This window comes from Anabrus simplex, chromosome 2 (genome assembly GCF_040414725.1).
Source record: "Anabrus simplex isolate iqAnaSimp1 chromosome 2, ASM4041472v1, whole genome shotgun sequence".
NCBI lineage: Eukaryota > Metazoa > Arthropoda > Insecta > Orthoptera > Tettigoniidae > Anabrus > Anabrus simplex.
Genome location: NC_090266.1, coordinates 1,132,594,888 through 1,132,612,216, shown reverse-complemented (window position 1 = coordinate 1,132,612,216; position 17,329 = coordinate 1,132,594,888). Strand labels below are relative to the sequence as shown.

Genomic DNA, 17,329 nt, shown 5'->3' with positions numbered 1-17,329 from the left:
AAGTCCTATCTAAGTTCGTGCGACGTAGAGCAAATTGTAAAGCAATATATAAAAATGTCATATTTTGAAGGAGTTACATCCAGCCTCGTGGTGTTGGGGAAGCGTGCCTGCCTCTTACCTGGAGGCACCGGGTTCGATTCCCGTGCATGTCAGAGATTTTACCTGGATCTAAGGGCTGATTCGAAGTCCACTCATCCTATATGATTACAATTGAGCATGTATGTGATGGTGAGATAGCGGCTCCAATTTAGACAGCCAAGTATAACGGCCGAGAGGATCCGTCGTACCGACCACATGACGCCTCGTCTTATGTAGGCCTTCGGGCTGAACAGCGATCGCTTGGTAGACCATGGCCTTCGGAGCAATTTAGCCATGGGGTTTGGTTTGGGAGGACTTAGGACAACATGAGGTGAAAAGCTACCACCTAAGACATGTTCTGTATTTGGCAGTGGTGTAACTCTTTGCAAGTACAAATAAAAATAAAAAATAAAAAAGATGAGCTGCATGTACACCTTTCACTTCTTAAAAGTCCGGCTTCATGGCTAAATGGTTAGCGTGCTAGCCTTTGGTCTAGAGGGTCCAGGGTTCGATTCACGGCCGGGTCGGGGATTTTGACCTTAATTGGTTAATTCCAATTGCTTGGGGGTGGGTGTGTCTGCCGTCTTCAGCATTAGAATTCATCCTAGTTAGGGCCCCATCCTCACAGACGCGCGTCAAATCTAAAGACCTGCACCAGGCCTCTCCGGAGGCCACACGCTTCTTACAAGCGCTTTGGCAGGGCTTGGAACAGAACGTGCTTTTTTGAGGACGATTTCATTGACAGTTAACCTACGGGGGTAAACAACTACTGGCTGATTTCCGAGGTAAAATTTGCTTCGTTGTTGATAGAGCAAGCCAATATCTGACAGTAAATGAAATAGACGGAATTATATTCTGTCAGAGAGGACACTGCATGTCATGAATACCAATAGCCCTACACTGTATGCTTTCATGTCCAGAAGTTATTAACAGGAGCCAGCTTATTCGCGTTCAAACCAACATTGTACGATTGGATGGGGCATAGCAGAAAACTTACATCTGACAAAGCCATATTATAGCAACGAACATTGTGAAATCGATCAATTTATGTAATATATCCAAATAGATAAATCACTGACTATAATGCATTTTTAATTTTCAGAATTGTGGTCCCGGTTTCTTTCTCGCAGCCCAGCTAGGAAAGTTCTGTTCGATCGTTACTTTACATTACTGTTATATATTATTACTAGCTTGAAAATATACATGTAATTATTTACTTATGCCCGGCTCCATGGGGAAATGGTTAGCGTGCTGGCCTTTGGCCACAGGGGTCCCGGGTTCGATTTCCGGCTGGGTCGGAGATTTTAACCTTAAATGGTTAATTCCCTTGGCTCGGGGACTGGGTGTTTATGCTGTGCACAACATCCCTGCAACTCACACACCACACATAACACTATCCTCCACCACAATAACAGGCAGTTACCTACACGTGGCAGATGCCGCCCACCCTCATCGGAGGGTCTGCCTTACAAGGGCTGCACACGGCTAGAAATAGCCGCACGAAATGATAATAATAATAATTATTTACTTAGGAATAATTAACTCAAAGAATATTTTGGAAGGATCAGTTACTCGTGAATAACCCCGCATCTCCGTCGAACCACGAAATATAAACTTAATAATAATAATAATAATAATAATAATAATAATAATAATAATAATAATAATAATAATAATAATAATGACAACTGTGACGTGACGTCTTACACTATAGTGTGTCACTGTATCTTACACCTATTCTGCTTGCCATCTCGACATTACAGTATATGCTACTGAGATAAATGCCGTATTCGGGGTTGGTATCTCTACGTAACAGTAGGGTGGTTTCTACTGTGTTTCGCCATCAAGCCTGACCAGCTAACTGTAAATGAGTAGAGTATTTCTTCTGTGAATGTCTTTCTGCGTGTGCAACTGGACTAAAGAACTTGACGTATGACTGCGGTACCGCGCCACGGCTGGTTGGCTAAGAATGTAGGATATCTCTGAAATGTAAAGTGCTATCGCTAACGTCATAATTCCACTCCTTGGCTGGGAGGGGGGGGGGTGTAATATTCTAAAACTACGCAGTTTTTAGGTTCAGACATTCTGCTTTCTTGTTAAATTATGTAGGGAAGATCTGGGTTGTTAAACGATTAATAAGGCAAGTGTTAGGGTATTTTCGCTCGTATCTCAAATCGCGATGTGGTGTTAACTTAAGCATCAGACTTCACATTTATTCCTCTAAATGTCACGAGAATGATTGAGTGTGTTACCCTGGACATCCTCTTCCATTTCCATTAGCTGCGGCTCTGTTGAAATGTAAACAATTGGATTTTAAGCTTTTCCTTTCTTCCGGTCACACAGTAATCTGGGCTTCACCCCAGTTTCAATTGGGCAATCGTGTCCCAGTCGGATGTTTTCTATTATCAGCCATTTAAGAGCTCTCCCCTGACTTTGTATCCCTTTTATTTTGCTATTTTATGCCTTTTCTAAATTGATTCTTTCAACTTTTGGTGTTAATATTCCTTGTTAGCCACTTATGTGTTATGATATTAGCTCTTGCCTATTCGGGTGGATGTGCCCAATTAGTTCATTTGGCCGCCTCTTTACGTCACGCCGATGGTATAGGAAAGGGTTAGGAGTGGGAAGGAAGCTGCCGTGGCCTTAATTAAGGTACAGACCCAGCATTTTTCTTTATGAAAATGTGAAACCACTGAAAATGATCTTTAGGGCTACCGAGAGTGGGTTCGAACCCACTATCTCCAGAATGCAAACTGACAGCTACGTGAACCAAACCCTGTAGCTAGTCACTCAGTCGAATTTCCTTTGAGGTACGTGAATGTACCAGACTTGTTCTCCAATATAGAAAAACAGGGCTTGCATGGTCACACTAATTGAGGGATCCTATGATGGTCTATGAGCCTTAGTTTGTTAACACTTATCAATTTCCTTTGTGGACGGTTTTTCCAAAAATTTCGCATGTTTTATTGTAAGCTTATACATAATCACTGTAAAATTTTTGAGCTCACTTTATTTACTTATTTAGTTGTTAACTAAAATTCAGAAAAAGAAAAGAAAACAGTAGGGAAAAAGGAGTAACATAAAATCTTGTTAAAACTGAGGTAGTTTTGGTTCTCTTGCAGCTACCTCATCCGTATCTGAGGCTCATAAGTTTCTTATTCCCAACCTCTGTTATAATAATAATAATAATAATAATAATAATAATAATAATAATAATAATAATAATAAATCAGCCCTAAAAATAGAATTGCTTGAGTGTTCGTGTCAAATAGCAGGTATGGGACCTTCTAAGGCTTTTGTAATTAAAATTACCGTTAAATTTCAAGACTACAAATATTAGAATCATTTTCCTTTCTTTATATTCTCAAGACTTACAAGCGTTGTATCTGCACATGGACAATGGTTACGTATGATATCATCAAAGTTTAATGATAGAAAGGTTGCTAAAACTGTTACACTAACCGACACAAGGGTTGACCCATAAGAGGCGTTGCCATCCCAAACAGTCGTAAAGCTGTGTGAAATCCGTTCCTTTGCAGGCGCAGTTCGACCGTAGTTCAGTTCCTAGGATACCCAGCATGGCTTTTCGGCATTCTGCTGGAGGTCCTGCGCACTTCTTGGTCACGCTGTCCACTGCGCATGACTGTTCGTAGTACTCCAGACGACTCCTGCAACAAAGGCACGAATTGTCTATTCATTTATTTAATACATCCGTATACTAACACGTATAACATTTTTAGGCAGATGCAGTACAAATCAAGCAGACATTGTGGGATATATATATAGTGTTGTATGTATAAACTCATGTGAATGTGGCATGGAACAATTCTATTCATACAGTTATTATATGGTGATTTCCCAAGCTAAGACTCTGGAAGATTATATCCATTCCTGCCTATTTATATGGCTAGCTGTGAAAGAGATGCGGAAAAACTGCTTCATTTCAGGAATTTGGACACTGCAGTCTTTAGTCTCTTTAATAATAATAATAATAATAATAATAATAATAATAATAATAATAATAATAATAATAATAATAATAATAATAATAATAATAATAATACTGTTATTGGCGTTACGTCCCACTAACTAATTTTACGGTTTTCGGAGACGCCGTGGTGCCGGAATTTAGTCCCGCACGATTTCTTTTTACGTGCCAGTAAATCTACCGACCAGAGGCTGACGTATTTCAGCACCTACAAATACTACCGGGCTGAGCCAGGATCGAACCTGTCAAGTTGGGGTCAGAAGGCCAGTGCCTCAACCGCCTGAGCCACTCTGCCCGGCTTTCGTCTATTTAGTCTCTTAACATTGTATACTGGGTAGTCGGAAGCAACATGAGCCGAGTATATGAGCGTTAGACCGCTGGTCATACTGATATATAATTTGAAAAATTTACGTCGATATCTGGCGCCCTTGTCATTTTATCAGCTGCTGAATTTAGCCAATCAGATCGCTTCGCGTCCGAATTCAAATGTGCTTTACGAGGCGGTGTTGCTAAATCTGCATGTGGCTTGGTCGGGCTTGAGAGCCATGCCCAGATATGAGCATCAACCCCGAATACACAGTGAGTTTTAGCCAGTGCCACCATAGCGTGCTTGCTATGGGTCGGGCCTATCAGCAGGGAGGTCCTTGTTCAAGTCCTCCCCTGGAGAAGTTTATTTCTTCTATTGGCCCTCTCAAGCCGATCATTAGCCACGCGCAGATTTAGCAACACCGCCTCGCAAAGCCCATTTGAAGTCGTCCGCGAAGCGATCTGATTGGCTCACTTCAGTGGCTGATAAAATGACAACGGCAAGAGATATCTAATTACTTTTCATAATTGTTATCAGCATGACGAACCCTCTAACGCCCATATACCTGGTTCACGTTGTTACCGACCACCCTGTAGACCTATAGATATTATAAATTTTTTATTAGATTAATTCAAAACTGCGAGGGTAACACTAAGAAAATATGTGTATTATACAACTTATTTCAATAAACATTACATCCTAACGTTCTGTAAAAATGGAAAAAAAAGTCCTTTAAATCAGACGGTACCTACTGAAACACATTTGAAAAATAATTTAATAAGCCTAAATAAAGAACAAAACTGGGTGAGTTGGCCGTGCTGTTAGGGGCGCGCAAATGTGAGCTTGAATCCGGAAGATAGTGGGTTCGAACACCATTGTCGGCAGCCATGAAGATGGTTTTCCGTGGTTTCGCATTTTCACACCAGGCAAATGCTGGGGCTGTACGTTAATAAGGCCACGGCCGCTTCCTTCGCATTCCTAGGCCTTTCCTACCCCATCCTCGCCATAAGACCTACCTGTGTCAATGCGACGTAAAGCAAAAAGCAATAAATAACAAAAAAATGAAAATAGAATGAAATAAAGAAACAGTATTCTGAACGAAGTACCGGTATTTCATAATGAACCATAATATAGTTCCTGTGTTTTTCTTTTTTCCAGTGTTTTTTACTATTTTGCTTTACGTCGCACCGACACAGATAGGTCTTATGGCGAGGATGAGATAGAATCAATCAATCAATCAATCAATCAATCAATCAATCAATCAATCAATCAATCAATCAATCAATCAATCAATCAATCAATCAATCAATCAATCAATCAATCAATCAATCAGTGGCAGTCGCCCATGTGGCAGATTCCCTATCTGTTGTTTTCCTAGCCCTTTCTTAAATGATCGCAAAGAAATAGGAAATTTATTGAATATCTCCCTTCGTAAGTTATTCCAAACTCCCCTTCCTATAAACGAATATTTGCCGCAATTTGTCCTCTTGAATTCCAACTTTATCATCATATTGTGATCTTTCCTACTTTTAAAGACATCACTCAAACATATTCGTCTACTGATGCCATTCCACGCCATCTCTCCACTGACAGCTCGGAACATACCATTTAGTCGAGCAGCTCGTCTCCTTTCTCCCAATTCTTCCCAACCCAAACTTTGGAGCATTTTTGTAACGCTACTCTTTTGTCGGAAATCACCCAGAACAACAGGTCCAGCAGTAGGAAGGAAGCGGTCGTGGCCTTATTTAAGGTGTATGCAGTCCCAGAATTTGTCTGGTGTGAAAATGGGAACCACGGAATTCCATCTTCTGGGCTGCCTATAGTGGGGTTCGAACGCACCATCTCCAGTATGCGAGGTCAAAGCTGAGGGCCCCTAACCGCACGGCCAACTCGCCCGGTAAATGAGAGAATTAGGACTCGGTGACGTGAAGCGCAGAGGGCGATTCTCCTTGGTTAAATGTGTGGTTCTTTGTAGTCAGATCCTGGTTCATATAATCATTAAAAAGAGCTGAGCGACTTGGTAGCTAGTCTGAGAATCGAGATACTAATAGCTATGAAGTAGCAACAGGAATATATCAAGCGTGTTGGCTGCACCATGCCGATCACGTAGCTGTGAAATATTCGGGAGATAGTGGGTTCGAATTCTACCATTGGCAGCCCTGAAGATAGTTTTCTGTGGTTTCTCGTTTTCACACCAGTAAATGCCACGGCTGTAACTTGATAAGGACATGGCTGGTACCTTTCCAATTCTTGTGTCGCCGAAAACCTTTCATGCATTCGTGAGACGTTAAACCACTAGCACCAATAGAAAAAAAAAACAAACAGAAAACTGGCATGTAGGCATATTCTGAGTTATGACTCGTCCTCTGCACGAGTGATTTTGCCTCTGTTTTCAGGATTTTATTGTTTTGTAAAATTTTATTTTTATGTGTTTACCGTTGTCCATATCTGTGTGTCAACGTTTTTTTTTAAATGATTTGCATTTTAATTTAGCCCGGAGCTATTTTTTCTTTAAGGGTAGACAGCATCAGTGCTTATCCACTTGCGACAGAACGGTCTGTGAGTAGAACCAGTGTAGTCTCTAAGATTAGGAACGTGGATTTACCGTGCTGCATTTAATTACTTTAAATATGTAAATATGTATATAATTGATTGAAACTAGCGTGATTTTCTTTTTCGAGGAATATCTTATTGGACAATCGTAATTGCAACTCTTCGGGGCTACCGGCATATTCACTTAGCGGCGTCGTTCTCATGAAAGATGTAGATCTTGCCAAGCTTTAATTATGTTTTCTTGTTTTTCATTTGTTCGGCATTTGGTCCGACTAACATTGTTTGTACCTGTAATTATTTCTGATGTGCACGGCACATAATTGTTATTTTACTGACAGCTTGAGTCAATTTAAATTATTTTTATAAATTCATTTTCGTTTAGTATGGATAATTTTATCATATGATTAGTTAAATAAACCTATTTTACCCCGGATTTGCTTCTTATTCACACTAAATGATACTGTTTTCCATTCATATACCATTGGTATTTACTTCTTAGGAAGTTAACTTAAGTTTTAACGCCCACTTTTGACCGAACGTACTGCGAGCTCACCGACTTAGCCTGGCATATTTCTATTTTGGATGGGAACGATTCACTAATAAGTAGGTATAGGATTATGATGACCTAAAAACTGCCAAAATGCAAAATAAAAAGTGCATTTGTGACCTAAAATATGTAGAAAACGACCTAAAATTAAAAACCATTTGATTTTCTGTGATGTCTGTATTGTTGGTTCTTGTGTGGTAAAAAATGAATTCAAGCTATTAATATTGGCAAAACAGACATTTTGTAATATATTTTCGAGTTATGAATTTTGAAAATAATACTTAAATGTTTACAAAACAGACATTTCTCATTCATAAAGGTCCCAGGTGTGAGTTGCAATGAACAACGAATATATGGTGTAGATTTTCAAATGAAAATGATTGTCTATTATCAGCCAACGAAGCTTTACACATAGAAGAGCCCCTTTCTACACCCACCGACACAACAGAAGCATACATAAAGCAAACACTGTCACTTGAATTTAATTCACTGTCGCCAACGTCACAAAGAGAAAATGTTTCACCTGAGAAAATTTTAGCAATTGATCACGTTGTCTGACACCCTTCATTTTTCTTCAAATCCTTCTTCATTTTCTCAGACACAGGTTGTACCACTATGCCACACGCTCGATCCAAATCATTCACCACTTTCAGCACAAGTTGTAACTGCTGCACTAGCGGCACTTCCGACTTTTCCAGAGCGGTTATGGCAGTAGGAAGAAATCCAAAATTTACTTTTATGTAAGCAAGTTTCCTTGCAATTTCCCTATCTGCCATAAGTTTCTGCGCTACTTTGATTGATGCGGCTTCAGTGCTGTCGAATGAATCCACGATTTGTTTCACCACTTGTAGGTTCTCGCTATAATGTGTGCAGCCTTCAATCCAGGTTCCCCATCCTGTCCTTCGGGAGGAGGAGGAAGTGGAATATCTGGAGCTTCTGACTTGAAAGTTGAAACTCGAGTTGGTGTCTTCAAGAATGCCTTTTTCAAACATCCTATGAATTGATCAACTTCTGGAAAATGACCGCGAACCTCCTCCGCGACTCGGTGTAACGCGTGGGACAAACAGGTTAAATGCACAGTTTTAGAGTAGAGAGCACGAAGCGAATTAGCAGCCTTGACTATGTAGGGGGCTGTATCCGTTACTAAGAGCAACACATTGTCATGCGGAATGCCATCAGGCCACAAATATGTCAACTATTTATCAAGAACTTTGCTGATTGTTGAGTAGTTCACCTTTTGTAAATGCTCACAATAGAGTAGAAAGTGTTAACCAGGAACGTCCTCGTCCAGTGTTCCTACCACCACGTTAGCTACATATCGTCCTGAACAGTCTGTCATCTCGTCTATCGATACCCGTATTTTTTATTTCCAACTCTTTTCCTGATTTCTTTCAAAGTTTTTCATAGCATCGTCTAACATAGATTTTCCTTAACGTAGAAGAATCCGGTATGGATTTTCCTGTGTGATTCTCTAAGAAATTGTGCAGTTTAGGGTGGTTTAAACCTTTCCTGGCCAAATTATTTAAGAAACGAATTTTTGGGAACTATACTTTGTTTTGTAGTGATGGAATGTCAAGGAATGAGAGGCCATTTAAAAAAAAAATTCAAACACTGTAACTGTGGAAAAAATGTGGGAACTGTATATCCCAATGGCTGTCAGTATGCCTAAGTGACACTAATGTGGGAACTATACTTTCCAATAAATAAACGCTAGCACACACACATCAGGACATAGAATGTGAATATGTGCATTCATCTTATACCACAAAGAAGTATAAATAGTTTACGCTGAATACAGCTGTAACCATCATTTCAGGTAGAATAATAATAATAATGTTATTTGTTTTACGTCCCACTAACTACTTTTTAAGGTCTTCGGAGACGCTTCAGGTAGAATAAAGGGTGTACAAAGTGAAAGCCAAACGAGTAATACATCCACAATTATATATGGGAAAGGTAATCTGAACACATTTATTTGTCATGAAACAAGCTACTAATATACACTGACTGACAGAGCAAATGCAACACCAAGGAGGAGTGGTTCGAAAGGGATGAAAGTTGGGGGAAAACCAGAGACGGCACGGACGAATAATTGATGTTTATTTCAAACCGATATGCAGGTTACACAATGCGCACGGCATCGACTCAGTAGGATGTAGGACCACCGCGAGCGGCGATGCACGCAGAAACACGTCGAGGTACAGAGTCAATAAGAGTGCGGATGGTGTCCTGAGGGATGGTTCTCCATTCTCTGTCAACCATTTGCCACAGTTGGTCGTCCGTACGAGGCTGGGGCAGAATTTGCAAACGGCGTCCAATGAGATCCCACACGTGTTCGATTGGTGAGAGATCCGGAGAGTACGCTGGCCACGGAAGCATCTGTACACCTCGTAGAGCCTGTAGGGAGATGCGAGCAGTGTGTGGGCGGGCATTATCCTGCTGAAACAGAGCATTGGGCAGCCCCTGAAGGTACGGGAGTGCCACCGGCCGCAGCACATGCTGCACGTAGCGGTGGGCATTTAACGTGCCTTGAATACGCACTAGAGGTGACGTGGAATCATACGCAATAGCGCCCCAAACCATGATGCCGCGTTGTCTAGCGGTAGGGCGCTCCACAGTTACTGCCGGATTTGACCTTTCTCCACGCCGACGCCACACTCGTCTGCGGTGACTATCACTGACAGAACAGAAGCGTGACTCATCGGAGAACACGACGTTCCGCCATTCCCTCATCCAAGTCGCTCTAGCCCAGCACCATGCCAGGCGTGCACGTCTATGCTGTGGAGTCAATGGTAGTCTTCTGAGCGGACGCCGGGAGTGCAGGCCTCCTTCAACCAATCGACGGGAAATTGTTCTGGTCGATATTGGAACAGCCAGGGTGTCTTGCACATGCTGAAGAATGGCGGTTGACGTGGCGTGTGGGGCTGCCACCGCTTGGCGGCGGATGCGCCGATCCTCGCGTGCTGACGTCACTCAGGCTGCGCCTGGACCCCTCGCACGTGCCACATGTCCCTGCGCCAACCATCTTCGCCACAGGCGCTGCACCGTGGACACATCCCTATGGGTATCGGCTGCGATTTGACGAAGCGACCAACCTGCCCTTCTCAGCCCGATCACCATACCCCTCGTAAAGTCGTCTGTCTGCTGGAAATGCCTCCGTTGACGGCGGCCTGGCATTCTTAGCTATACACGTGTCCTGTGGCACACGACAACACGTTCTACAATGACTGTCGGCTGAGAAATCACGGTACGAAGTGGGCCATTCGCCAACGCCGTGTCCCATTTATCGTTCGCTACGTGCGCAGCACAGCGGCGCATTTCACATCATGAGCATACCTCAGTGACGTCAGTCTACCCTGCAATTGGCATAAAGTTCTGACCACTCCTTCTTGGTGTTGCATTTGCTCTGTCAGTCAGTGTATTACATTTTACTTTTCATGGAATTTCTGGAACTCAGTAACATATTAAAATGAAATAAAACAAAATAACAAAAGAATTCTGGAGATGGATAATCATGCCAAGATGAAGAACTTATATTCCTGTGTTTCACCTTTACATAAATCCTATTTATTTACCCATACTGAGACACAAATATGCTCAATCTATGTCTGAAGCACTACAGAATAATTTATGATAACGTAAATAGCTTAGAATTACTAAGATCCATTTTTCTGGTGCAGAAAATTACTTCGCTTCCCAAAATTGCACGCTCCTGACAGTCATTACACTACACACATGTGAACAGACACCTCCACCAACCTAGAAACTGAAAATATACCAGAGCAGAAATTTTTTCTAGATTTTCTGATGTCCAAAGCAGATAGCAGCACAAATTAAATGTGGGAATCAGGTTACCCAATGGCCCAGTAGCGGAATAAAGTTAGTGGGAATTTTATCACCCACTGGCCAGGAAAGGGTTAACTTACTCAATGGGATATCGGCACAAAGAAAAATTCTACACAGTTCATCAAAGAATGGTGAAGAGGATGAATGGGTTTCTCCAAGAAGCTTCTGTTGTAGTAATGTTCCTTCATCCTGAAGTCATTGGAGACTACGTTTTTTTTCTCACGCGATACATGTTGTTCCACCGTAAACCATTTTACAGCGGCCACTCTCACGTCACAAAGTTTGCAGTAAAGTATTGTCCCGTCAGTGGTAAAGACCCTTTCTCCACATTGCGAAACAAACTGTTTTAGTTTAACAGGCACACTTTGCTTCACTTTAGGCATATTGTAATTTCCCGTCTAATAGAACAGCACTTCCAGCTCGAAGAAATACCACGTGCTCAACGACTCATTGCTAGCTGCAGCGTTCTACCTACGCGAGAGGCAAATGTACTTCCTTCTATGGGCGAGTCCATTATGCGCATACTTTTGGGAATAGAGGAAGAGGGTATCCGTTTCCTGGAAAATATATATTATGCTTGTATGAAATCAAAGTATTCAGCACGGAAATTTTGTAAAATGCAGAATTAAAATAGCTAAACATTAAAAAAATTCTTCTTTCTTGAACATAGTAGAAAAATGACCAAATTTACCTGAACTTCCCCCACAATGCCCTATCCCTCAAAAATGGCAAAAAATGCAAAAAGAAGACTAACAAATTGACTTCGTTGAGCTCATTCTTTCATGAAACATATATAACTTATATATATTTGAGCAACTAGTCAGTCTTACAAAAAAAAATTCAAAATATTCAGAATCCTAGCCCTACTGATGAGTGTAACAAAATGGAAACTATTTTTTCTCGGTGGATAGAAATGTACTGTCATTCACTGTGATGCGTTTCTTCATAATTTTGTCTGAAGAAATCAATTTTCGTTAACTTATTTACAGGAATGATTTCAATTTATTTTTGGTCATTAGTTTTGTTTAGATACATGTTTAAATAGTGAACGATTACATGCGTTATGGTAGGGTTTCAAGAAGTCTGTGAAGTTGTAATTATTTGTGCCTAGGAATTAGAAATATTGTAGGACTTTTGCAATATTATTCCATCACATAATTAGCCAGGACTGAGTATGGGCAATTCTGGAGAAACACCACACTCAGGACAACTGTCGTTACCACTGGAATTTTAGCTTCGGTGCACCTCTTAGTGAGCATGAGAAAGAATACTGAACTTTAAAGGAAACATTGAAATAACCCGTGTCACATCTTGGACGAATGATATTTACGTCTGAGAAGATTGAGTGAGGACCTGTTCAGCATAGAACCTGGCTCATATTATATCCTCAGAGGCTAAAGTATGTTTAGTTTGTTTACTAAAAGCATCTTGTTTCCCTGTGTTTCTTAATGTGGAAATGTTGCGTTTCTTATTTGCCTCCTGTCAAAAGTTTTGTATGACATGGAAATGACTTCGTCTTAAGAGTTCGTATGGACTGTATCTGCCATGTAGTCCTGTCAAAAGTTCGGACAGCAAATAACAGAAGTTGAGGGTGGAGGAAGAAGGTAGCAGAAGGGTGCCGAGATAGCTGCATGTGAGAGACAGAGCATGAAGGGAGGCGTATGAATGATAAAAATGAAATAAAGTTCGTGCGTGGAAGACCGAACAAAGAGTAGTGTAAAGAAGTGAGGGATTGAACGTAGGAACATAGAAAAGGAAATATGAAAGTGTCCAATTCAGAAATAATAATAATAATAATAATAATAATAATAATAATAATAATAATAATAATAATAATAATAACGGTTTAGCTTTATCAGCTTATGCTAGCAAGACCTAGTTCTTTGTCTTCTAGTATGGAAAAGAACGAATCTGTTACTTTCTTTGATTTCTCTCAGGTCTCATCCTTGACTTTGACAATATGGAAGTTACGGAAATCCTTATGCACCAAGTCCCTACTATGAGCGATGTGAAAATATAGATCATAGGGTTGGTTGGGGCGTGCATTTCATTGGGCTTGAAAAGCTGATATGTAATAGCAATTTTCGGCTCGGCGAGAGAATCAACGGGAAACTACTCACTTCTCATTTCGCTTTTAAGCCCCCTCAGTGGGGCCTAGGCCATGTATGACAGCTGATGGCAGAGTTGTTGAGGATCCAACCATCCTTCGGGCTGATTACTCAACATACAACTACGTTATGAAGAGAGGTATTCTTATTATATACATATGCCTTTCAGCGTTCAGCCTGAAAGCCTTTCTGAGTCCTCTATTTTCAACTAGCTCTGTGGCATAGTTTAGCTCCGCACCCCTTATGATCAATCATTAAAAAGTGAGTCTAACTATCGTCGCCTTGGTCTCCCGAGCTCACTCCGTGGCCAAGTCCGTTGTTCTTCTAGGTAACGTGTCTTCTTCCATTCGCCTCACATGACTCCACCATTGAATTTATTTCGTACGCACAGCTTCTTCTATTGAATTCATGTTTTAACTTATCCATTAATTTCATTATTATGATTATTATCGACATGACGTTTTAAATACGATATTTATGGCCTATTTAAAAAATTCTGCACAAGACGTGCATTTTTTAACATTCTAACCCAATGTCCGCCTCTGTGGCGTAGTGGTTAGTGTGATTAGCTTCCACCCTCGGAGGCCCGAGTTCGATTCCCGGCTCTGCCACAAAATTTGAAGTGTTTTACGAGGACTGGAACGGGGACCACTTAGCCTCGGGTGGTAAACTGAGAAGAGGGGGTTCGATTCCCGCCTCAGCCTTCCTCAAAGTGGTTTTCCGTGGTTTCCCATTACTTCTTCTGGCAAATGCCGGGATGGTATCTAACTTAAGGCCGAACCGCTTCCTTCCCTCTTCCTTGTCTGTCCCGTCCAGTTTTCCCATCGTTCCTCAAGACCCCTGTTCAGCATAGTAGGTGAGACCACCTGGGCGAGTTATTGGTACTTCTCCCCAGTTGTACCCCCTACCAAATGTCTCACGCTCCAGGACACTGCCTCTGAGGCAGTAGAGGTGGGATCCCTCGCTGAGTCCGAAGGAAAAACCACCCTGGACGGTAAACTGTAATAATAATAATAATAATAATAATAATAATAATAATAATAATAATAATAATAATAATAATAATAATAATAATAATAATAATAGATAGGTATCATACATGCGGAAATTGGGGAAATAGTTAAGAGAAATTCTGTAACTGGGCTGGAATTGGAAGAAGATACGTCTATGTTGTGTTTGCTGTTGTCCTGAGACCTTTTCGTATGCTAAGACAGAATTTCTAGGTAGTGGTTTAATGTCGCTCTAACACATCGAAGATTTTATGCGACGCAAGGATAGGAAAGGGCTAGGATTGGGAAGATACATTCTCAGCACTTACCTGTTGTGAAAATAGGAAACCAGGAAAAACCATCTCCAGGGCTATTAACGGTGGAATTCGAACCCACTACTCCCAAATGCAAGCTCAAAGCTTCGTGACCCTAAACGCATAGCCAACTCTCTGGATGACAGAATTTCTCGAGCCGGATAGGAATAGTCTAGGATAATGATAAAGAAATGGCGTATGGCGTCCGAAGAGGACGACACCAAAGGCCAGCACGCTGACCATTTGGCCATGGTGCCGGACGAACATACTGTGCTTGAAGGAAACTTCTTTGCGCGTCTGTGAGAATGTGGCCCTACCTGTGATAAATTCTAGTGATGAGGACGGCACACACCCCCAGCCCCCGTTCTATTGGAATTAACGGGGAATCGAACATGACACGAACACGAAGAGCATCCCTGATTATTTTGTCAGTATAGTTCTGATACACTCTGTATTTAAAATATATTCATATTAATTTTTATCATGCCGGAGAGATGTTTCCGCGTCTACAGAAAATATAATATAATGTGGTATTCCTCGTTCAGTATTGGTTACACATGGTATATTTTCAGGACTCGATACAGTCCCATATGGAGTAGTAGTAGTAAACATTGCTAATGTTATTAAAGCCCGTCCTCTTAATAGTCGATTATTCACAGTAATGCGCTATGGAATTGGCTGCAGCATGAATATTTACAACAGTATTCGGGGGTAAATTTCTAACAAGTTTATTAGAGATGAAATGACGTTATTTTTCCTCGGCTACAGATTCAAATCAAAACGCTGCAAATAATTATGCATACCGGACATTCTGTGCTCCTTAAATACAGTGAACCAAACCTTTCAAGTTGTTGTGGTTTCATGCAGGATATAGTGCAGAAAGAATTACAGTATCGAATCAAATCTGATGTATTCGAACTGAGATATAGAAGTAGAATTCATGTTGTGCACAGACTATTCTATTCTATTGATGGTCGCAAGAGACAACTTGACAGTTTAAATCATTATTTTGTATTCTCAGCGTTTTGTTAGATGAGTTCGGAGCCTGAAGAACGTAATTGTTATATACTCGTTACAAAATCATCTGCATTGGGAACTCAATCTTTGAAAATTGTTTCCATTTTGAAACGGTTGAATAAAGCCCTAAATTTGATGCAGTCACCGTGGTGGAGTATATTTCACCCAGCATGACCTTATATCTATTTGTCTATCTATCTCACCATCAGATAGCTACTCAATTGTAATCCCGTAGGCTGAGTGGACCCCGAACCAGCCCTTATATCCAGGTCCCTGATCAGGCCCCCTTTCGTCAGCTAGATGGTGTCAACAAGTATCTGAAGTTCGTTGCTTATGGCTGCAAAATATATAGGTTAATATGTTGTTTGAAAAATTGTATTTTAGGTTTCACAGGGATTTGTTTTTATTTGCAATTTACCGTTGCGTCATTTTGTTTCCTTTTTCACCTATAGGCCTACGGAGTGCAACAGCAATTTTATGCTACTATTCCCGCCTGTTGTTATTTCAATGAAATTCATGAACTAGTTTCTTTGCTAATCAGTATCACTATTACCAGACTTCATTTATAATTTGTAACTGGCACAACCTTGCTTTCCATTTTCAACCACAAGACAGTTTTTCTTTCTCCTGTAAAATCAAGTTTTTGCTATACACGAAGTTTCCATCCTTACGCGAGGATATGCTCTACGTGGTTTTCAAATCATATAAAAGCAGGTACAACTTCATACTTTTTGAACTCCTTTAAGAACCAAACAGTATACCAGGTGAGTCCGCTGCGCCTGACTTTTCTGTTGTTAGGCATTCCAACGAACGTCAGTGGTGTGATGGTCGATTCTCCTTAGTCGGTTACCACGCTACAGTCGCCTTTAAAGCACTTACTGCGTTATCACAGCAAGACTTTTGAAAAATCATGTATGCGACAGATATTTACACAATGCATCAAACTGTCATAGGGCAATATAAACAGTTCGTGCCTAATACAAGCTTTCGATTGGATATGAAATTAACGCTAAAAGCGATTTCATACTGCTAGAAAATGTGTGTTTTTTGTGAAGTAGGAAGTAGTTTTACACCAAGTACGCTTTCTGATATATTCGAGGCAGTAGTCGTCGTGGTGTAAAGGATTAAATACAGAGATGGCACCACGTCTGGGTTTGGATGGTGAGTGCGAAACTCACTGTGACCAAATAATTTTATTCGTATCACGAGCGTCAGAGATTAAACACAAGGCATTCAACAAATAGTACGCAATGTTTGAAAAGAAATAAAGACATGCAACATCGGACCCTCCTAATGTATCACAGGGTGAATGGCTTGGAGCACAATGTTCCTTGACCTCCCGTTGCCTCATCTCATGGATTGTTGCTTAATGTTACTGCGGAGTGGATGTGATAACCCAGATCTACTGAACACGAATTGTTTGCCAATATCAAGTAGTGGATTAGGTGTACTTATCAGTGTACTGGATACATTAATATCCACTGACCACAGACCGCGCAATCGTTTAATGCAGCTAAAATAGGCACGGACCAATATGCCAAGTTATGATGTTAACTAGAATATGAAATTAACGGTAAACACA

General features: G+C 40.9%; 1 protein-coding gene across 1 annotated transcript in view; it reads right to left on the bottom strand.

The window, feature by feature from the left end:
- Gfrl (Glial cell line-derived neurotrophic family receptor-like) overlaps nucleotides 1-17,329 on the bottom strand; it is an 846,523-nt gene that overhangs the window by 64,608 nt on the left and 764,586 nt on the right. Inside the window, exon 9 of the mRNA XM_068226097.1 lies at nucleotides 3,541-3,746. Coding sequence (XP_068082198.1) covers nucleotides 3,541-3,746 — 206 coding nt within the window. The remainder of the gene's footprint in view (nucleotides 1-3,540; nucleotides 3,747-17,329) is intronic.